This window comes from Esox lucius, chromosome 8 (assembly GCF_011004845.1).
Source record: "Esox lucius isolate fEsoLuc1 chromosome 8, fEsoLuc1.pri, whole genome shotgun sequence".
NCBI lineage: Eukaryota > Metazoa > Chordata > Actinopteri > Esociformes > Esocidae > Esox > Esox lucius.
This window is the reverse complement of record NC_047576.1, coordinates 68,374-91,435: the sequence shown is the minus strand read 5'-3', so window position 1 is coordinate 91,435 and position 23,062 is coordinate 68,374. Positions and strand designations below refer to the sequence as shown.

General features: G+C 40.1%; 1 protein-coding gene across 3 annotated transcripts; it reads right to left on the bottom strand.

Moving 5' to 3' along the window:
• Positions 1 to 3: 3 nt before the first annotated feature.
• Positions 4 to 18,324, bottom strand: LOC105008781 (UDP-N-acetylglucosamine/UDP-glucose/GDP-mannose transporter). Of its 3 annotated transcripts, none has more exons than XM_013131179.4 (12): positions 18,130 to 18,324; positions 17,566 to 17,599; positions 17,304 to 17,390; positions 16,272 to 16,339; positions 16,058 to 16,129; positions 14,253 to 14,321; positions 11,445 to 11,547; positions 8,706 to 8,798; positions 5,031 to 5,098; positions 4,864 to 4,942; positions 4,124 to 4,206; positions 4 to 1,587 (listed from the first exon to the last, which is right to left on the bottom strand). In XM_013131179.4, the coding sequence occupies exons 1-12, from the start codon at positions 18,237 to 18,239 to the stop codon at positions 1,479 to 1,481; spliced, it is 975 nt and encodes a 324-aa protein (XP_012986633.1). In that variant the 5' UTR covers positions 18,240 to 18,324; the 3' UTR covers positions 4 to 1,478. The 3 variants fall into 3 exon arrangements, with proteins under 3 accessions (XP_012986633.1, XP_012986634.1, XP_019904619.1); XM_020049060.2 differs by lacking the exon at positions 4 to 1,587 and adding an exon at positions 2,427 to 2,646; XM_013131180.4 differs by lacking the exon at positions 8,706 to 8,798.
• Between the last annotated feature and the right edge of the window lie 4,738 nt (positions 18,325 to 23,062).

Genomic DNA, 23,062 nt, shown 5'->3' with positions numbered 1-23,062 from the left:
AAGTGTAATAGATGAGGTATTCTTTTAATGTTAAGAAATTATTTTTTTATGTTACAGTTACACCATAATTATAAACCCATCTTAGTACCCAACTTCACAAGTCTTAAACACAGCCCAGTAACAGAAATAGAAAAAGGAAATAATTATACTCAGCAAATACCATGTGGAGTGCTGACATTCATTTATAAAAACAGCAATTATAAAAAAGGTGAATACTGTCAAACCTGACTGTTACGTGGTGGCATTTAACACTTAAAAGGGACCTGACTTTGTTTTTACAAGGCAGACAGCTGTTCTGTTTGTTAACCCAGAACCTTAGACTTTAGGGTTCCATTAGGTCCATTGTTAACCCAGACCCTTAGACTTTAGGGTTCTGTTAGGTCCATTGTTAACCCAGACCCTTAGACTTTAGGGTTCTGTTAGGTCCATTGTTAACCCAGACCCTTAGACTTTAGGGTTCCGTTAGGTCCATTGTTAACCCAGACCCTTAGACTTTAGGGTTCCGTTAGGTCCATTGTTAACCCAGAACCTTAGACTTTAGGGTTCCATTAGTTCCACCCTAAACATTAGGTGAGAAGTTATCTTCTAACAGCCAAACTATAACTGCAAGAGTCCACTTTTCTGACCACAGCCAATCAGTAAAAACAGCCCCACTGTAAGTCAGTGATTCATCTTGTAGCTACACCAGCTCAGAAGCTATAAGGAACACTTCAAGTCTTAAGGGAAACATGGACCTAGCAGCGTAGTTTCATTGTTAGGTGTTGTTAACCTCTGACCTTATGGGTATCACAGTAAGGCATCTATAATTTAACTTCTCCCAACACTGGCTACTAGCCAGACATTGGAAAAAGTGGAATATTAACACTGTTTTAAAAGCATATATTTTTTTGATAAATATAATAAAATAAAAAAAACACTTACAGCAGACCTTCAGTCTTACTGAATTAACAATGTAAACAGTCTTTCCTTTGGACAACAGAAGCATCAAACCAACAGGCACACCACCCTCACAATATTACCTCAAATGCCACTTACAGACATTCTGCTTGGTTCTGACATAAATTCCATCCTCGTCATTCTATCACAAACAGGATGCCATTGTATGATTTCTTTGTTATGAACAAGCGGTAGAGTGGACTTTAGTTATGGAATAAAACCTTATCAGTTATGAATATGTCAATCATGTGTTTTTTCAGCACTGCTCTCCCACTCAAGGTGTTTGATGGAATGAGCCTGTTGCCATGGTAGGGGGTTTGGTTGGTTGCTATGGTAACAATAGCAGTTAAAAGTCCATAAATACAAAAAGTACCAAAAATAGAAAGTCCTCATGGACTGTTAAAATGTCAAACAATGAAAAAGTATGTCAAGTGTCTTTTCCCCTGATCATACAACCACCTACCCATGGTGTCACCAGGACGTCATAAAACTGTCTTCCTGTGATGTCACTGGGATTGTCATAAAACTGTCTTCCCGTGATGTCACACCACCACCTTCCCCTTAATCTCCATCTTGCTGGCACTCTCTGAGGGCTTACTGGACTGTTCCTCAGTCAGGGTGATGTAGGAGTACACCAGGCTGCCTGCAATACTGAGAGACACACACACACACACACAAAATAAACAGTCTCAGAATTATACAGTATTTTTGGTGTGTCAGATTTAGCATACAACATGGCCGTTTGCTGCAAACCTTTATTTTTTACTTTCAAGATTAATACACTGCTCAAAGAAATTAATCACACATCAGGTCTCGATGAACAAAATATTTGTGTATATATTGTGTAATTCATTGAGCATAATATGACTTAACAACGATCTATGGAAACCAAAATCACCAACCGATTGAGGGCTGGATTCAAAGTCACACCGAAAATAAAAATAAACAACTGAAATCACATGTTCCAACTTGCATGAATTTCAACACAGCAACTCATAATGTGACTCAGTACTGCGTTTGGCCCCCACATGCCTGTATGCACTCTCAACAATGTCTGGGCATGCTCCTGATGAGACGGCGGATGGTGTCCTGGGGGATCTCCTCCCAGACCTGGATCACCAGTGAGCTCCTGGGTAGTCTGTGGCGCTACTTGGTACATAACGTCCCAGAGGTTCTCAATTGGATTCAGGTCTGGGGAACGTGAGGGTCAGTCAGTGGCATCAATGCCTTCTTCATCCAGGAACTGCCTACACACTTTGGCCGCATGAGGCCAAGCACTGTCCTGAACAACGAGGAACCCAGGGTCCACTGCACCAGCATAAGGTCTGACGATGGGTTTGAGGATTTAATCCCGGTACGTAACAGCAGTCAGAGTACCGTTGGCTAGCAAGCGGAGGTCTGTGCGACCCTCCAAGGATATGCCTCCCCAGACCATCACTGACCCACCACCAAACCAGTCATGCTGGCTGATGTTGCAGGCAGTATAATGTTCACCACAGCGTCTCCAGACTCTTTCATGTCTGTCACATGTGCTCAGTGTGAACCTGCAAGAATCAGGCTCAGTTTGATGACCTGCCAATTCTGGTGTTCTCTGGTGAATGCCAATGGGGCTGCCAGGTGCTGGGCTGTGAGCACAGGTCCCACTACAGAACATCAGGCCCTCATGTCACCCTCATGGAGTCTGAACTGAATGTATTGTTAGGATAGCCCCTAGAGAAGAAGAATCTCATTTGAGGGGGTCCTATAGACACAGATACAAAATAAAGCATGTACAGACAAAAGCATCATTATATAGCAAACATACACAGCAAATACACAGATACATACAGCTCGCTAACCCTCTCCCACCCATAACCCAGTCCTCATCTAACCCTCTCCCACCCATAACCCAGTCCTCATCTAACCCTCACCCACCCATAACCCAGTCCTCATCTAACCCTCACCCACCCATAACCCAGTCCTCATCTAACCCTCACCCACCCATAACCCAGTCCTCATCTAACCCTCACCCACCCATAACCCAGTCCTCATCTAACCCTCACCCACCCATAACCCAGTCCTCATCTAACCCTCACCCACCCATAACCCAGTCCTCATCTAACCCTCACCCACCCATAACCCAGTCCTCATCTAACCCTCACCCACCCATAACCCAGTCCTCATCTAACCCTCACCCACCCATAACCCAGTCCTCATCTAACCCTCACCCACCCATAACCCAGTCCTCATCTAACCCTCACCCACCCATAACCCAGTCCTCATCTAACCCTCTCCCACCCATAACCCAGTCCTCATCTAACCCTCACCCACCCATAACCCAGTCCTCATCTAACCCTCACCCACCCATACCCAGTCCTCATCTAACCCTCACCCACCCATACCCAAGTCCTCAAATACTGAACAGGAAACATTTTATATAATGACTCAGGCCCTCACGCCACCCTCAGTCTGTCTGATAGTTAGGTCAGAAACATCCACACCAGTAGCCCACTGGAGGCAATTTTGTTCCTCCTCACACAAAGGAGCAGATACCGGTCCTACTGCTGGGTTGATGCCCTTCTACAATGCCCTGTCCAGCTCTCCTTGTGTAACGGCCTATCTCCTGGTATTTCCTCCATGCTCTTGAGACTTTACTGGGAGACACAGCAAACCATCTTGCAACGGCACATATGGATGTGCCATCCTGGAGGAGCTGGATTGCCTTTGCAACCTGGGCTGCAGGCACAGCCTCACACTACCAGTAGTGACAACCCAAAACTACAGAAGAATCAGTCAGGAAACATAAGGAGAGAGCAATTGTCTGTGACCACCACCTACAAAACAATTTCTTTTTTTGGCATTGTCTTGCTGTTTCTGCTAGAGTGCACCTGTTGTCACTTTCATTTGCACCAAAACACGTGACACTGATTCATAATCGCTTATCCCTCCTAACTGGACAGATTGATATCCCAGACGTTTATCCGACTATTTGGCACTGTACTGTAATGATTACGTGTTCCCTTAATTTTTTTTGAGCAGTGTATATTTAAATGTCTTCTGCAGCACATTCAACATTATAGTTCGGATTATGCTGCTTGCTCAACAAAAAGGTTTATACCGGAATCCCTATGTGCCAGAGGGAACACATTCCCCAGGCTTTTTACCGTGATCCAAGCCACAGGCAACCAGACCACCACAAAGAGCATACCTGATATTTAAACCAATGAAGTTTGTCCAGGAGAAAATGTAGTCTCCACCAAACACCATTCCAATGTATGTCACTAGAATATTCTGAAAGAGAAATCATCAGAAGTGTTAATGAGCAAGACCGTTTATTAATTATGTCATTATTAATGGATTAGGCGGATTATCAATGGATTTTCATCATGATTTATTAATTGACTGTGTTTCCTAATTAATATCTTTAATGGATTATAGCAGGAGTGTCAAACTCATTCCACTGAGTCTGTTGTCAGTTCAGTTTTTCTGGTTTTACTTTGGAGTCCAATTAAGACTTAAATAGGTAAGGGGCGGTCCCAATACATCAATCAGGTAAAAAGAGGAGCAAAAACCCACAATCACTCGGTCATCCATGGAATGAGTTTAACACCTGTGGGTTACAGGGCGTTTTGGTCCTCTATGGAATGAGTTTAACACCTGTGGGTTACAGGGTGTTTCATACTGTCATTATAGGGTGAGAGAGCGTTTATTAGTCATGTCCTTATTAATTAAAGGGGGTTTAGTAAGGTCATTATTAATTAGAGGGCAAGCTTGGAACTCACCTGGATAATATGTTAGACAGCGTTTATTAGTCCCATTATTATTTAGGAGTTAATGTGTTTAATCAAGTTATTTTTAATACGTTGGAGAGCATATTTTTTTTTTATTCCATTATTATTTAGGAGTCATGTCATTATGAATGTATCAGAGGCAGTCTTGGGAGATTACCTTGATACAGCCCACGATGGTGGTGGTTAGAGCGGAGTTGTATTGTGTACAGAGAACTGTAGAATACATCAGCACAAACCTGCAATACAAACACAACCCCACTCAATACACACTAAAAGGACAATAAGAGAACAGATTGGAGTCACAGGTCTGGATATAGTACTCACCCCATGATACAGGACAGGATGAACTGGCTGAGAAACAGAACATCTGACCAGCCATCATACTCCATCGCCTACAGGGACAGAAACAGAACATCACCCTTTCAGTATTACTGTTATCTTCTAATGCATCTTCTCATGTAACAGGGGTAGTATATACTGGATCGGTTATAACTTTGTCACTATATTTGTTATAGATTAGATACTCATCATGTGTTTGCTGACCCCTGACTATTTTATAGATTAGATACTCATGTGTTTGCTGACCCCTGACCTTCCCCCTTTGGGCATAACAGACTGAGTCGCATCACAGCTGTTTGTTTGACCCCACCTTCCAACCCTGTCCTCTGTTGTCTCTGTATAAAAAAGCACTGCCATCTGTGAGGATCTCCTGGCTGCAGTTGAATGAGTTCTGACCTTCTGAATCTAGAACATCTCTGTATCTCTACAAGTCTGGCTAATTTCTGCCACATCACTACTCCTGCTACCGAAACAGACACCATGTGACAAGCCTCAGTTGGACATAACTTACTGTTGAGAGTCAGAATAGTAAAACACATGTACTAGCAGACAATCTGCTTTTTAAATGGACACGTTGTCAAAAAAACATTATTGATTGGTAAATAGTGCCAGTAATTACTGAATGTCTTCCCATCAATTTAGTCACTCTAATGCAAATATCATAAACATCTTTCTACTTCATGGCAAAATGTGTATAATTGTGGTGGAAATTCACCAAGGAGAACTCTTCTGAAGCAGGTAAGACAGACCCTAATCTCTGCACAAAAGGAGTTTATTAATAACTTTCATTCAGTACAAAACCAAAATAGAACTGAATTTAACTGAGAAAAACCTCCTCTTTGTATAGGCAATAGGGTGTGATAACATCTTTCAAAATAACAGACATCACCTCAAAGCAGGTTTATCTGGTCTAAATCATCCTGCATTCCACAAGAACAATTGACTGCAACCATCTTGTCCCCTCCCACAGTTACGACCCCATCAGCACATCTGGCATTTCTCAACTGTCTAAGCCTTAGCACTTTCCATCAGCCTATTACTTAATGAGTAATTCACTACACCCTTACACAACTGTCCAATTCATCAACCAAACCGTAGTACCAGCCCAACCATAGTACCAGCCTAACCATAGTACCAGCCTAACCATTGATCTAAATCAGTTTCAAGTGTGTATGAATTCAGATCTTAGAGTTGTGTGGACCACTGGGCTATGCAGCAGCTTGGCACAACAAGCAAATATTTAAAATATAAACGTGCAAGCACACATGCTAATGGATATATTACATTGTTACTTGTGGCAATCAACGTCATTTTACACTCTACATCAATCACCCAAGTTTTGTCACAATGTGCTACATTCCCAAACCAAATTAAATAGCATAGTATGACCATTTTAAATGATAATTCTTCTATAGCAAGTATATCTGCAATGGCTGCAACCACTAATCAATAAAGATTGATAACATTCATTAAAAAGAAATTGGCAACAAATGTAATTATCAATTAATTGAGTCTACATGAGAGCACAAAAATTAAAACTTGTGGAAGTGGAAGAGTCTGCAGTGTTCTGAATCATAACCTAGTCTAAAACAAGTTTCAGCTTTTCATAGAGCTCTGTATTAAATTTGGCATCATTTTGTAGGTTAAGTTTCTTCTCAAATGCTTGATGAGTTGTGAATTAAAAAAAACAGTAGCAACACTAAAACCGGTAAGACAGGTAAGACAGGTTAGTCCAAACCAGAACGGTTATGGATAAATATTCCTACAACCACTGAAACTGCTGGTACAATAAGTGACAATAAAGTAAAGGCATATGAAAAAACTGATCTGCAGTTAAATACATTATTTTTTAAATATTGTCCGCTCTGATGCCAATAACACGAGCACACACTGTCTTTAACATAACTAGAAATAGCATAGTACAGGCTGGTGGACTTCACAGTAACCCCCTGGTTAGGAGGAGGAATAAGAGACTGGCTCATACACAGCCACAAAGGCAACTTACAAAACAGACACATGTAGAGTTTGATCTCAGGACAAGAATGATTCAAGTTATCGTTTGACCAAATCATGAAACTTGGACTAAAAACGTTTTGGATGGTCGCAATACTGCAACCCATTAAAATGGGTCTCGGAATGCATCTATTTGACCGTAGTCTGGAGCCATGAGTAACAGCCACGGTCAGTAACAGCCACGGTCAGTAACAGCCACGGTCAGTAACAGCCACGGTCAGTAACAGCCACGGTCAGTAACAGTATAAGCAGCAGAAATAATAGCTGCACCAGTAGGATTAGCAAAAGTGACAGTAGCAGCAGTACTAGTAGTAGAAGTAACAGTAGGAGTAGAAGTAGTAATAGCAACAGTACTACAAGTTGTAGAAGTAACAGTACGAGTAGTAGCAATAGTAACAGTAGTACTAGTAGTAACTGTAGGAGTAGTAGTAGCAGTAGCAACAGTAGTACTAGTAGTAACAATAGTACTATTTTTTATTTTTTTATTCATCCTTTATTTTACCAGGGGATGTCCCATTGAGATAGTCAAATCTCTTTTACAAGGGAGCCCTGGGGCAACAATTACACAAATTACACAGAATCACAGAAACAGTCACAACAACAAAATTGATTTACAAAACATGTAAAATTATAAAAAATAACATAAAGGAGTTATTTAAAAAATGCGCATTGTTCAGATTTGGATTGCTTAAGTAATTGTTTAAAATGTTCAAGTGGGATAAAAACAGAAAGCTTCAAAACTTTTTGGAGCAAATTCCAACACCAAGGAGCAACATAACTAAAAGCAGTCTTACCAAATTCAGTTGTTACACATGGGATATTTAGAGTCAGAATATTATTGGAGCAGAGATTGTAAATGGAATGTTTCCTGGTTAACAAACTAATAAGATAGCTGGGTAAAATACCATTGATAGCTTTATAAATAAAAATGTGCCAATGGAACCATCTACGCAGACCTAAAGAGCTAAAACCAGTCGCCTCATAAAGATGACAGTGATGAGTGCGTGTCTTGGCATTAGTAATAAACCGTAATGCACCATGGTAGACTGTGTCAAGTGCATGCAGCATGGTAGAGGCAGCATGCATATAAATAACATCCCCATAGTCGAAGACTGGTAAGAAAGTGGCACTGATCAATTTCTTCCTAGCTTGAAGAGTAAAACAGGATTTATTTCTAAAATAAAAGCAGAGCTTTACTCTCAGCTTTCTCACTAATTTATCAATATGAACTTTGAAGGTTAGCTTTTCATCAATCCACAGACCAAGATATTTATAAGATGAAACATTTTAGTAGCAGTAGCAACAGTAGTACAAGTAAACATAGGAGTAGCATAAACAGCAGTAGTACTAGTATCAGTTGGAGTAGTATTAACAGTAGTTGTAGCAACAGTAGATCTAGTAGTAGAAGTAACTGTAGGGGTAGAAGTACTAGTAGCAACAGCAGAAGCAGTAGTAACTAACAACACAATGATATCTTTGTGTATTTCAGGCTGCTGACCTGGTCGCTTTCTAAGCTTGGAAAACCAGAAGGTGTTTTCCCCCTCTCTCCCTCAACACACACAACTCTGTCTGACTATGACTGGGGCATTGAAAGACATCACTACTGACAGACCGAGAGGTAGACAGAAAGACAGGTAGGAATATTACCCTCTGAACGTCTCCAGTGAGTTGAGCTAGCAGCATCGTTGGAAATATCATAAATAACGCATTATAATACAGCAAGCCATACTTCCCCAACTCCTGAGAGAGAGAGAGAGAACAGATGGTTATTCATGATGGTGCATTCCTCTCTAGCCAGCAAACAGATGTTACAAGCCCACTGCTTTACCACTGAGGTCGTTAGGGTCGTTCTATACATGGTTCCTGTCTCAGTCTATATGTTGGTAGGGTTATTATACTAGCAGTAGAATAATAGTAACAGAAACAAAAATAACTAGTATTTCTAGTAAAATAATGGAACTAGGTACAGAACTAGTAGTATAACATTACTATTGAAATGTTTTGCTAAAAGTTTAGTATGTAGCAGCAGTCATAGGGAATACAATGGATCAGCAGCAAAAAGTGAATTAGGAATTAGACACGTTTCATTTTCAGCAGAAGGGAGTTATCCACAGACACTAAAATTAGCAATTAGGGTAAATACCATGATCAAGTGTACAATATTTAGTGCTGCTTGAAACTGTGAACCCATTGTGCAATTATAATTTTTTCAGGTTCACCAGGAAATCTTATTTAATCAGAATCAGCCTTTTTTATCTGACATAACAGGTTTACATTGACCAATTCCATGTTGGTTTAGAGGAAATCGTGCATGTCATATAAAAAATAGTTTTGGTTAAACGTTGGTTAAATTAAATCGGTAAGTACAATCAGGTGGGTAAATCATTAGGTACCAAATGCACTAACCCAAAGAAGGATCTTTACGAATGTTTTGGGAGGCCTCTGATAAGAGACAAGTGAGCTGGTCAGTTTGGTGTTATCAATTCAGGTAAGTTCAAAACACATCATGCCGAGAGGAAAGGAGATCTCAGAGGACATCAAGAAGAAGGTAGTGAGAGCACTTCAGTTTGGGGCAGGCTATACAACCACCTCAAAAATATTTGAGCTTGGTCAGACAACTGTGAGTCAAATCATTTATAATTGTAGAGCATTTAACATGACAGCAACTTCCCTAGAAGTAGACACCTTTCCAAAACATCCCCAAGAGTCACAAACAAAATAAAACAAAATAAAAGCTTCAACAAGAACACAATAAGAACTTGCACATTCATGGGAAGGATGCTAGGAAGAACCTTATGCTGTCAAAAGAGAACTAAACTGCCCATTTTAACTTGGCCAGAGACCACCTGAACAAACCTGTAGGTTTATAGAAGTCTGTTTTCTGGACAGAGTCTGGTAGTGTCCAAAACTGACCTTTTAGGTAACCATCAAAACTGCAATGTTTGGCAAAACCCAACATTGGTTACCATCAAAATAACCTAATCCCAACAATCAAGCGTGTTGAAGGGAGAGTCCAGGTTACTTAAGGTAAATCAGGAGAGTCTTGAACACAACGTCAGGACATAAGTCAAGGAGCTAAAGCTGTGCTGAAAATTGTGCCGAAAACACAACGACGCAAAGCATTTAAGCAGATTTTCCAAATAATGGTACAGGATTTCTGTTGTGGATATGCTTGGAGGCAAACTGCCTGTTATGGACAAAGAGGAAGGTTAATATTGTATTTAACTTAGCTAACCACAATTGCATTTATTTTTCATGCTCCCTCCCAACTCTGCTTTGATAGCGTTATCAGGTGAAGATCAGTGCCGTAGAGAATTCACATTAGGCTACTTTTCTACATGAATTGCAACAACCCTGGCACGTTCAACTGTTGATGTATTATACTTTTTTTTTTTAAATCAAAGTGTGTGTGTTAAGAGTCATGTAATTTGTCTGATATCATACTGAAGTTCAAAGGGTTAGGGTTAACCCTAACCCTTTTTGATCTTTAATATATTTCATCTTTTATACATTATTTTGAGTAGTGTATTCCATTTTCCCTTGAATTAGTGAACAATCAACCACTTGCTTACAAACTGCGCCTCTGACTGGGCTACCACTACATAGTGCAGCTCAAACACACATGGATGGCATGTCATGCAAAAACAACATTGATGTATGTTAGGTAAAAAAATAAATCATAGTATATCATTGTACTTAACTATCCAGAGTGGAATTTTTATTATATTTAGAAAAGGCCTGTTTAACCTGACTTATTTAAATGTTGCATTTCTTGGCAAAACTGAATGTTCACACAAGTATCTGCATACATCATTTCAAACATTCATGTCAATCCCTAAAATATAAATTAAATAAATTTCAATACTTTTTAAAAGAACTAAAAGTGAAGATATTCAAGGGGGTAAATATTAACAGTGTATATAGAATAGTCGTCCAGTTGTGTTGCATACCTGAGTCAATATTAACAGCGTATATAGAATAGTCGTCCAGTTGTGTTGCATACCTTTGAGTCAATATTAACAGCGTATATAGAATAGTCGTCCAGTTGTGTTGCATACCTTTGAGTCAATATTAACAGTGTATATAGAATAGTCGTCCAGTTGTGTTGCATACCTGAGTCAATATTAACAGCGTATATAGAATAGTCGTCCAGTTGTGTTGCATACCTTTGAGTCAATATTAACAGCGTATATAGAATAGTCGTCCAGTTGTGTTGCATACCTTTGAGTCAATATTAACAGTGTATATAGAATAGTCGTCCAGTTGTGTTGCATACCTTTGAGTCAATATTAACAGCGTATATAGAATAGTCGTCCAGTTGTGTTGCATACCTTTGAGTGAATATTAACAGTGTATATAGAATAGTCGTCCAGTTGTGTTGCATACCTTTGAGTCCAGCTTCTGCTTGACGTAGGCTCCATTCACTGCCGTCAGAATGTCATTCAAGAGAATGAACACATAGCCTTGGAGGTCAAAAGACAGGTCAGCACTAGAAAGTGTGCAAAGATCAAAAACAAAAGTAAAGGGTGAACATGATATAATGTATTTATCAGGGATCAGAGTCTCCCCCCTGTTTAGCTTGTGAGTCATTACCTTTTTTTCTTTCCTACAGGACTGTCCAGGGCCAACACTGGACAGTGACTTTAACATGGGCAAGACTGATTAGAGTTTCCATTCTAATAAATCTTGAGGGTTGTACATTTTGTTGGTGTTACTATGATCCACTTAGTCTGAATGCTGAGACAAGCAGCACATAGCAGGATGTTTACTATAATAAAAGGTGCTAAAAATTGGATTAAAGCAAGATTAAAACAGCATGAGCCACAAATAACACAGCTGACATGAGTACACTTTGTAATGTTTCTAAAATAAATATATGATCCTAGTAACAAGTGGTATATTGCTGACTGTTCTGTTGCTAGATTGAACCGGACTGTACTTTAGTATCTGATGTCTTTGCTAGAAGGTGCAGTTTAAACTCTGACAGTGGTAGCTCAGCAACGATGTGAAAAATTCACAGAAGATGATTTTGGGGCAAAAATAAACTTTGTACAACTAATCTTCAGGGCCAGACCTGATCTGTTGAGGAGCGACAGACTCCATCCTAGCTGGAGTGGTGCTCTTCTTTTATCTAGGAACATTGACAGGAGTCTCACTCCTATAGCCTTAACATGAGATAGGGTGCAGGTCAGGCCGCAGGCTGTTAGCCAGCCTGCTAGCATAGTGGAGTCTGTCGATAGCATAGCCAGAGTAGTTAGTACAGCTTTACCTATTGCCACTTTGACTCGTTCCAGGCTGAGAAAAGTTAAACAAGGTAGTGCTAACAAAAACAACCTTATTAAGATAAAGGCTTCCTCCGCCTCGGTCACAAATAAAAATGACTATCACCTCGCATCTCAAAATGGGACTCCTAAATGTTAGATCCCTTGCTCCAAAGGCAGTTGCAGTAAATTAATTAATCTCTGATCATAAACTAGATGTTATTGGTTTATGTGAAACGTGGCTAAAGCCTAATGAATTCATTGCCTTAAATGAGGCCTCTCCTCCTGGTTATACTAGTGATCATATCCCTCGTGCGTCCCGAAAAGAGGGGGTGTTGCTAATATTTATGACAGTAAATATACATTTACTCTTAAACATATCACTGAGTTTCATTCTTTTGAAGTTTTAATCATGAAAGTTAACCAGGCCGATAAATCGTTGTACATAGCTACTATTTATAGCTACTATTCATACACAATGTTCCTCAATGAGTTTCCAGAATTCTTGTCTAACCTTGTAGTCATGGCAGATTGTATTCTAATTTTTGGCGATTTCAATATTCATATGGAAAAGTCCAATGATCCTCTTCAAAAAGCAAAATACTTGTATATTCTGAAGCAGCATATCCCAACTGCAGAATAGCAGTGCAGGAAACACTGATGCTCATCATTCATACATTTGTTTTGTGAAATGATGTGAAAACATATGCTGGCCTGTAAAATAATTCCAGAGGAAACTGATACGATATCAGTTAAGTTTACCTAAGAATAATCATAGACTGTATAAATAATGGACGACGCCCTTTCGCTCTTTTCCATTGGTGAAAAATGAAGCCACCAGTGTCCGGATACGGCGCTGACATCTTGGACTTGCGTCTGCGCAGATAGCGATCTTGGGACCAGTTCTGCGCAGTAGTTATGCGCAGTAGCGAGAAGGAAGTAAAGCCGTAAAGCCGCGAAATCAACGGCCCCACCCCTGTGCCCCGCCCTCACTCTCCCTCGCAGAATGCGCATACCGTAATCAATCGCAAGTCCAAGTACAGTACAACCTTTGCTTGTTAAACCTAGACGATATGTTATAGCCTAACTTACATCATGTTTAACCTTAATTTAGAATAGGCCTAATACAAAAATAATTGGTACCTTCTAGCTAACGATCACCTGCTAGCTATTAACATGGCTATTAACGAGGCTTGTTGTCTTTTAGCTAACGTTAGCTAGCCCATTACATTTATTTACTAATTAAATATCTTATAAATTTAACTTACCGAAAAAAATTCAAAGATCGATTGGAAATGCCAGATCGGTTAGCACAATGTACTGCAGAACAACCCATTATGTCCGTGTGAAATTATATCAATTATAGAAATTTTGAGATTAAATGTAAAGTTCCAATCTCCTCAGTCCTCCGAAGATTCAGTGGCTCCTCAGCTCAGATAGCTGTCAATCACAGCTGTGAATCACGACGTCACACCACCGTTTTTAGAGCATTAAATAACTAACTAAAAACAAACTTATTTTAAAAACAAACTCTTGAATTTACATTAGCGTGATACAAACTACAGTAAATGACAGGAACCAGCTTCGGAAAAAATATATTTTAAGGGTAATTTAATTGTTTAGTTGGTCTCGCGTCCCATTGAATAACATGGGGAGGGCGGGGTTTATGACCTATACTGGGACCACTCACCAGGAGGCGATCGAGACGTTTTGGCTTCACTTTTCAGGGCTTGTGCGGCACGCTTGAGAATAATATACATTATGAAGGAAGATGACCTAAAGATCATGTTACATGAGTAATGATGACCTACAAACACTAAACCAATAAAATTTACATCAGAATCCAATAGCAACTGCATATTTCTGATTTTGTTCAAAACAAAATATAAACCTGTTTGGTTTAAATGACTTGCATGGGAGCAGTTCAACATACCTTGCTGCTACAAAAGCCCCCAGGATCATAGTAAACACAGTCAGCTGAACAGGCCTGGAGAATTTCTTTCTGAAAGGTTAAAGTGTAAAGGTTAGAGACATTAAGGTGATATCTCCCATTGACATCAATGCATGATTAATCCCTTATTTATTTAACAATACATTTTGAGGCATTACATTATTTTAATGTATTAACTTGGAGATATCTTCAGCTCCCAACGCCACCTACCAAGGTAACATGCGCCACATTTTCGATCAAGCTCCCTCAGAACTACACTCACCTAAAGGATTATTAGGAACACCATACTAATACTGTGTTTGACCCCCTTTCGCCTTCAGAACTGCCTTAATTCTACGTGGCATTGATTCAACAAGGTGCTGAAAGCATTATTTAGAAATGTTGGCCCATATTGATAGGATAGCATCTTGTAGTTGATGGAGATTTGTGGGATGCACATCCAGGCCACAAAGCTCCCGTTCCACCACATCCCAAAGATGCTCTATTGGGTTGAGATCTGGTGACTGTGGGAGCCATTTCAGTACAGTGAACTCATTGTCATGTTCAAGAAACCAATTTGAAATTATTCGAGCTTTGTGACATGGTGCATTATCCTGCTGGAAGTAGCCATCAGAGGATGGGTACATGGTGGTCATAAAGGGATGGACATGGTCAGAAACAATGCTAAGGTAGGCTGTGGCATTTAAACCACGCCCAATTGGCACTAAGGGGCCTAAAGTGTGCTAAGAAAACATCCCCCACACAATTACACCACCACCACCAGCCTGCACAGTGGTAACAAGGCATGATGGATCCATGTCCTCATTCTGTTCACGCCAAATTCTGACTCTACCATCTGAATGTCTCAACAGAAATCGAGACTCATCAGGCAACATTATTCCAGTCTTCAACTGTCCAATTTTGGTGAGCTTGTGCAAAATGTAGCCTCTTTTTCCTGTTTGTAGTGGAGATGAGTGGTACCCGGTGGGGTCTTCTGCTGTTGTAGCCCATCCGCCTCAAGGTTGTGCGTGTTGTGGCTTCACAAATGCATACCTCGGTTGTAACGAGTGGTTATTTCAGTCAAAGTTGCTCTTCTATCAGCTTGAATCAGTCAGCCCATTCTCCTCTGCCCTCTAGCATCAACAAGGCATTTTCACCCACAGGACTTCCGCATACTGGATGTTTTTCCCTTTTCACACCATTCTTTGTAAACCCTAGAAATGGTTGTGCGTGAAAATCCCAGTAACTGAGCAGATTGTGAAATACTCAGACCGGCCCGTCTGGCACCAACAACCATGCCACGCTCAATATTGCTTAAATCACCTTTCTTTCCCATTCTGACATTCAGTTTGGAGTTCAGGAGATTGTCTTGACCAGGACCACACCCCTAAATGCATTGAAGCAACTGCCATGTGATTGGTTGATTAGATAATTGCATTAATGAGAAATTGAACAGGTGTTCTAATAATCCTTTAGGTGAGTGTATATCACGTTTTTGTGCAGTATGCATGTGTACCGCTAAATTTCCCCTTGATTGACACCCACAATTATGCACAGGACGTCTCAAACATCATAGTGTAAATTCAAACCCTATGGAAATTATGCAAATGCTAGATGGATTTCTCACTCAATGTATGTAAGCCCTATTTTTAGTGCTATGGTTATGGTTAGACTATGGTAAAAGTGAAGTAGTTGGGATTTCTCCCTTTAGAGAATAGACACATTGAACAAAGCTTTATAACCTGCCGTTCTAAAATATAAAAACTAAATGTGCATTTTGTAAAATAAAAACGAATAGTAGCTTTTACTTGAGTAGCAGAACTTCCGCCATCATGGTGAAAAGGATCGAGAATCTCCTGAGGACTGTGAACATTGGCAGGCTGGGAGAGACAGACAACATTATCAACAACTTGCCCGGGCTGGGTCAGAGACAGAAAAACTACATCATCCTCATCACCACCTAATCCGGACAGAAAAAGGATCGTAATCATCTACTCCCAACCCCAGACAGCAAGAACATACTTTAGCTGTTTTGTTCCAAACAGTCCGGTTATCTGGTTGCCTACATACAACAGAGGGAGCGGGAAGGTCTGCAACATAGAGACAAAATATAATGAAACACGTTATAAAGAAAAACATACAGGAGGAAAATCACATTTCTTTTTGTCAGTCACTTGGTAGGGCACTATGTGGCCGCACATTCACATGCAACTTCAGTCAGTACCTATTTGATCACCCTTTGACCCCCTGCCAAAGTGAGACAATATAATACCGGGTTAGGGTTAATTTGAGACAATATAATAATGGGGTAGGGTTACTGATTACTATAAACAGTCAAGATCTTATTATAACCTAACCTCAATATAGGTAGGGCCTATAGATAAATTATGAATTAAAAGTTGAATAGGAAAAATATTTTTACAAAGGCATTGACAACTTTCACCAACAGTCCCTGACCAGCCATGCCAATATCATACTGTCCCTGACCAGCCAAGCCAATAGCAAACAGCACCTGGTCTGCATGATAGCCAAGCGGCTGGCTGACAATCCATTTTGTGTTGGTCAGGAATTTAAATGGAGATGCACATTGAGGGACCGGTTCCCCCAGAGATGAATGAGCTAGTATTTTTTGTTTAAAAATGTTATAATAAAAAAATGTGATGAAAGAAATACAGAATTGTTTTATATATCCAGGATGCATTTGAGAAAGAAAAAAACACTTGAAGTAACAAAATGATTTGGTTTTATTGTGTAACGCTGATAAATTACAACTTTTGAAGGGAGGGACAGTAAACATTTTGTTGGGGCCAGTAAGTTTCAAACCCACTGTCCCCACTAGGCCAGTGGCAAAAACAAGCTAACGTTGAGCCCTGAATGTATAGAGAAGAACATGTTAACAGTAAAGACAATCCTGTTTACAACAGATAAGTTATTGAGACAACTCGAGACTATCAGCTTTCCTACCCCTAAAAGAAGGCTACCCTACATAGGGGTGAATATTGACAAGTGGAGATTCTTAGACAGTCAGACGAGTCGGTTGGCAGGCAGACTCACCTTGCGAGGTATGCCCTGGTCGAAGTCTGGGAAGCTGATCACCCTCAGAGCCTTGCCCACCCACAGCAAGACCACGGTAGCTAGCATCTACAGAGACACACAACTCAATAATAATAATAATAATAAACTGGACCACAGGCCACAACATCTTGCTTGTGCTCTCATTCTCACACACACTTACACACACACTTACACACACACTTACACACACACTTACACACACACACACACACACACACACACACACACACACACAACGAACCTGACCAATGCCGACACATATTGATGAGGGGAACCTGAAAGTAAAATAAAGTAGATTAACTACAACTTGCTCTGGATAAGAGTGCCTGCTGTATGACTAAACTTTAAACAAGAGAACTGTTTTAGAAAAAGTGCTTCACGATGTGAAACTTGTCTACAAATATACAATGCTTTTTTGAAACATCAATTAAACTGACGCCCGTCAGCGAGCTACAGTAGCTATCAACATCCATCGTTGTAAGTTTAGCCACAGAAAAATAGGCGAAGTCAGACACAAAAAAATCCTAGTCAGCTAATGTTAGCTAGCTAGCTGCCTGTAGTTCTCTAAACGTGTACTTATGTACTAGAAAACGTCGTTAGTAAAGACCTTTGCTCAGTCCTGTATAATCTTGTTGTCCACTAAATGTTGTCTTGAAAGTTACTTTACTACTGACTGCAGTAGCTACCATTTATAAATAGTCTGACCAAAACGCGTAGCAGTGTGACTAGCTCTGTTCGAGCATAACCCTTCGGAACACTCAAATACCCACCAATGTGAAGGTAAAAGGAAATGAGCCAAACGAACCTGTAGTGTGTGAGGACGCTCTTGTTTACCACAACGATGAGGAAAGAACTGAGTCCATAAAACCCCGCGGCGAACAGCTTCACAAACACCGTGAGTGATTTGTCCGCCATCCCCAACTAATCACCCCTCTCTCCCTCCGTCTATCATCCACTCGCCTGCCATCGCATGCTTGGACCACAATACACCACAGTCCAGTCAGCAACACCATAAAAGCAATTCAGGATCATTTCAGAATAAAGGTGCTCCTAGCAATGGTTAAAAACTCAAATGGTACTTCATGTTATTTACTGAATACAGTCGTTAGTGGTATTTCATCAATATCACTGTTTACCATATATTTCCGGTCAACGGGTTATTATTCTATTAATACTGGGAAATGAGACAAACACCCCCCAAAAAAATATTTTTTTGCTATTTATTTTGAAGGCAAAACCACGAAAACGTATTAATACTGGGACGTTAGAGCCATAGACATCATATATAAAGGCTAGACGTCTCATGGCGCAGTCACTTCCGGCATCACCGGTGGCCATCTTGTCACAGGCAGGCTTCCTGGCGGGCTCTGTGGTACCTGATGTAAGGTGAGTGATCAGCACTAACACAAATACTCTTATCTCGCTGAAACCTTGACGGATTTACAAACGGTTTGGTTTCTTACAAACTTTATTAACGTGGCTATAATTCTGAATGCTTGAAAATGTTGAAATTGCAGCTTTTATTTTCTAAAAACGTCTAAATCGTGCAACATAGTTGGATCACGGCTTCTTGCGCAAGTTATCAAGGCAGATATCACAAACGAGCTGTTCGATTATAGAGGTTTTACTGACACCAATAACGATTTTATGACAACTAATCTTTTGTCTAAATTACAATATTTGTGGATGTGGTGGTAGTTATTTGCTGGCTAATAACAATAAGCTTTGAGTGAGACCTATGGCAGCTAACGTTACAGTTTAGCTGCTAACCAGCAAAGTTGCACATGCTTTTCAATCCGGTTGGTTCCTGTGCTGCTTGAAGGACCGCAATATGTCCTGACCTACAGGTTCAGCCAGGACCACTTGGAGCTTCTCTTCAACTCCATCAGAGCATCTGGTAGGGTTCATTTATATTTACCAGCTGCAACACTAAGTGACACAGTGTCAGCAAATGCTTGTATTGTTTTCAGTTTGTCGGTCCATATGTTTTTTTTTTTACTTTTGGTAACATGTTTTCTGAAGACATACACCCTAAGACATACACAATACCTGGAAGTGTCACAAACCATTCTGAGTATTTAGAAAAATGCCTGTGTTTGACTATTTGTTTGCAGAACTTATCATCAGTGATACAGTCTGAATTGTATGATAATGTCATTCAACCAATTTTATGTGGAATGATCATTCAGGGGTGGCTAGTTCTAATTAGTCTTTTTGTAAAAATGTTTTAAGCATAAAACATTTTAAAGCATTTATTGAATATCTGTGTACTATACTTGTATCTTTTATTTTTTTTAAACAATGGCTGGAATAACAACCCTAATGCCAGCCAGTTCAAGTACATCTTTAGGATGTGAAGCTGATGGCCCAGTGTGGGGTTGTTAAACCATGCAGAGGCAATGTGACGGCACAGGGTGACACAGAGTCCCTACCAGCTGTCATCGACACCTCTACAAGCCTGTCAGCTGTAGATGTGTCCTCTGCAGCAGGAGGAGAAGATCTTCCATCCCCGTTTGCTGACATTCCTGCCCTTGTACATGATCACAGCTACCTTCCCATCCACTTCGATGGTCTTGTGGACAACGCTCTCATGTACATTTCAGGTGAAGGGTAACTGAAAGTTTTTTGTTTTTTTTCTTCCTATAACCAAAAGTGCCAATAGTCACAATCTGGGGAAAAACAATCTCCCGATTGTCCAAAAAGAGAAGTGTTCCCTTAATTTCCTCATGCTTATAATTGATTATTGTTATAAGTTATGATATTACTAACTCAAATTTCAGGATTTGTTGTGCGACAGGCTCTGAAGAAGCTGTCGTGTGAGGTCTGCCGTGCCAGCCTGGTGACAGATGCTGCATCTGCCATCAAGGACCAGAGCTACCACCTGCTGACTTTAAAAAAAACAATGGAGGTCTGGTGATTCCATCAGAGGGAACCGTGAGGGTCGTTAGGGCAGCACAGTGGGTCATTCGGCAGTCATCAGGCAGTACCAGACGATCACAGCCCATCAAACTGCTTGAGGTTGTTTACATTGTCTGAAAAAGGAAAAAGAGCAACAACATGCAACAGAAACCTAATAAAACTGTCCTTTCAAAGGGCTTTAGCCCAAGGTATGTGTTTTCAAGGTACTGTCCTCTTTTACTTCAACAGTAGTGTAGTTCTCTCTACAGCATTTCTTTTTTGGATATTTGTAAAGGGGAATCATGTACCTATTATTTTTTTGAGTGCAAATAAATGTCACTTTTATAATAGTTTAAAAATAGAGACCATATTTTTTGTAGTCATTCTATATCTGAACACCTGACATACAATCCAAATGGTCTACAAGTAACATCTGTTTTACCTTTCATTTGATTTCATTTCATTATGCTTCTACACAAAGAGGTTGCCACACAGTAAGCATTTTACGCACAGCTTCACAAGACCTGGTGCTAGGGCTCAGTTGTGTTTCTAAAGTCATATCAAGTGACCTAGAGGGCTGAAATGTGGTCAGTTCAGAGATGCTTGTTATCCAGCAGAAGGAAAAAACATATAGTAATACAAATTATTTTATTATAATTATACAAAAGTGTATGTCTTGTTGCCATTCTGTAGCCTATTTATTGATTTAACATAAATACCTTGTTTGTATATTCATTACACCTATCTGGTTCTGTTCAAGGATATTTTCATATGGAAGTCCATGTTTTTAATGGTTCATATGTATGCAGTGTCATAACTTAATCTCTGACGTTTATAAAAAACCAAACCGTTTGAAAATCGGTAGAAAAATGCAGGTTATGGTTATTTAAAAAGTACATGCACCATAAAACACAATGTTAGAGTGAGCGTGCAGCCTGTGGCAAGATGGCCACCATGTGCGGACGTCGACCTCCATTGGCCAACAGCGCGGACAAAGTATCTAGCCTTTATATATGATTTCTATGGTTAGAGCTGCAACTCAACTTACTCCAGAGAGATATTACGTATATCGTAGTCTGTGTCATAATTAGCATAGACGTAATAAAGAGTAGATGCCGCATCAACCGCTACTGCTTACTGGCACTGACTATAGACATAATAAAGAGTGGACGCCGCATCGACCGCTACGAGCCTTGGGGCCGCCATCTTGGACCGGTCAGCCGCTCCACTCAGTGGCCCTCATTTATCATCCTTGCGTAGAAACGGGCGTATATGTTGGCGTAAGATTTTGCTTACACTCCTCTCACCGCCTGATTTATGAAGCAGTGCATACCTTTAAAATCCAGGTGTACGCAATACCTGCCCTTGATAAATGCAGCGGCTGAAAACGATCGTCATTAGAATAACACGCCCCTATATATTCAAGTCTCCGCTTCCCCCACGCCCTCATTTTACGCCATGGACACATGGAAGACGGCAAAAAAGTGAAACTTCTCTGACGTGGAGATTGAGATCACCAGGGAGGTAGAAAGAAATAAAATTGTTTTATTTGGCAGTTTAAAAAGTGGTATAAAAGATGATGTGATGTGGAGTACCATTCATTCACATTAATAATTGCATGACAATTTGTAATATTCGTTTTATTATATTATGATATTTATTATTAACGACGTTTATTGTTATTTAGAAGGTCGTTATTATTATTTCTATTATTATTATTTAAAAGAAGAATGTCATTTTTATTATTTTGTCAGTCTGAATTATATTTTGGTCATTAAAAGCCTTTTATTACTGAACCCAGTCCGTGCGCAACTGCCGGGCCTAACCCTGAAACGTCATGTAAAGCGCACAGGCTCGCATCTGAAGGAATACATATAAATCAAATGCTTTGGTAAAGTCACACAAATTAAACATTGAAGTCCATGTTGCACAAAAATAAACACTGAAGTTTGTAATTATTATTATTTTTTTTTTTTTACAGTGGGTCATAATATATCATATCTTTTAGTTTGTCAGTGGGTTAGGATTTTTTTTCTGCGCATTTCCACACTAACTCAAAACGTGCGTACACCACCTCCTGAGCTGGCGTAGGATTTGAGAGTGCCCTACGCCAACGTCCATACTGATAAATCTCAAAGTCACCGTGGTTTTGGGTGTACGCCAGGTGTACGCTGGAAATTTGGTGTACGCACTTTTGATGTATGAGGGCCAGTGTAATCTGTTTTGGCAGGTGAAATGAGCTGTCAGCGCATTTAATCAATCATACCTCAGTGAATACCTTACTGATTTTCACGTGTTTTTTTTGCTGCAAAGGTCATACATGTAGCTATGATACAGGACACATGGTTCGGCGTATTTTAATATTCATAGTGGACGTAACAGTAATAGAATATTCTGATATATGATATAAAGTGACCAGACGTCCAAGATCAAAACTGGGAACATAATCCCCAAAAAGGGAGAAAAACAGGGACATTTCCAGTTTGACTATCATTCTGATTGAAACACCTAATGTGTAAATAGTGGCAGTAAAGTCAGATATATATTTTTTTTTTCTCTCTCTCTGTGTGTGTATTGCATGATGGGAAGTTGTGGTGTGAGGAGTTTTGGAGGTGGCTGTGTGGTGAGAGGGCCTAGTTTCTCTTTGAAGATTGTTTTGCATGATTTTTTTCCAACTTGTAAGGTGCCTTAAAATTTTTCTTCATACCAGATTAGCGGGTAGCTTTTGGAGGGGAAGGGGGAAGTTTGATTGGGTTTTGACGGTATGGCAGCCGCAATGGCTGCCTTGCCAGCTGGGGAGGAGGCGATGTCGCTTAGGCACGGTTTCAGGTGTGTACCGG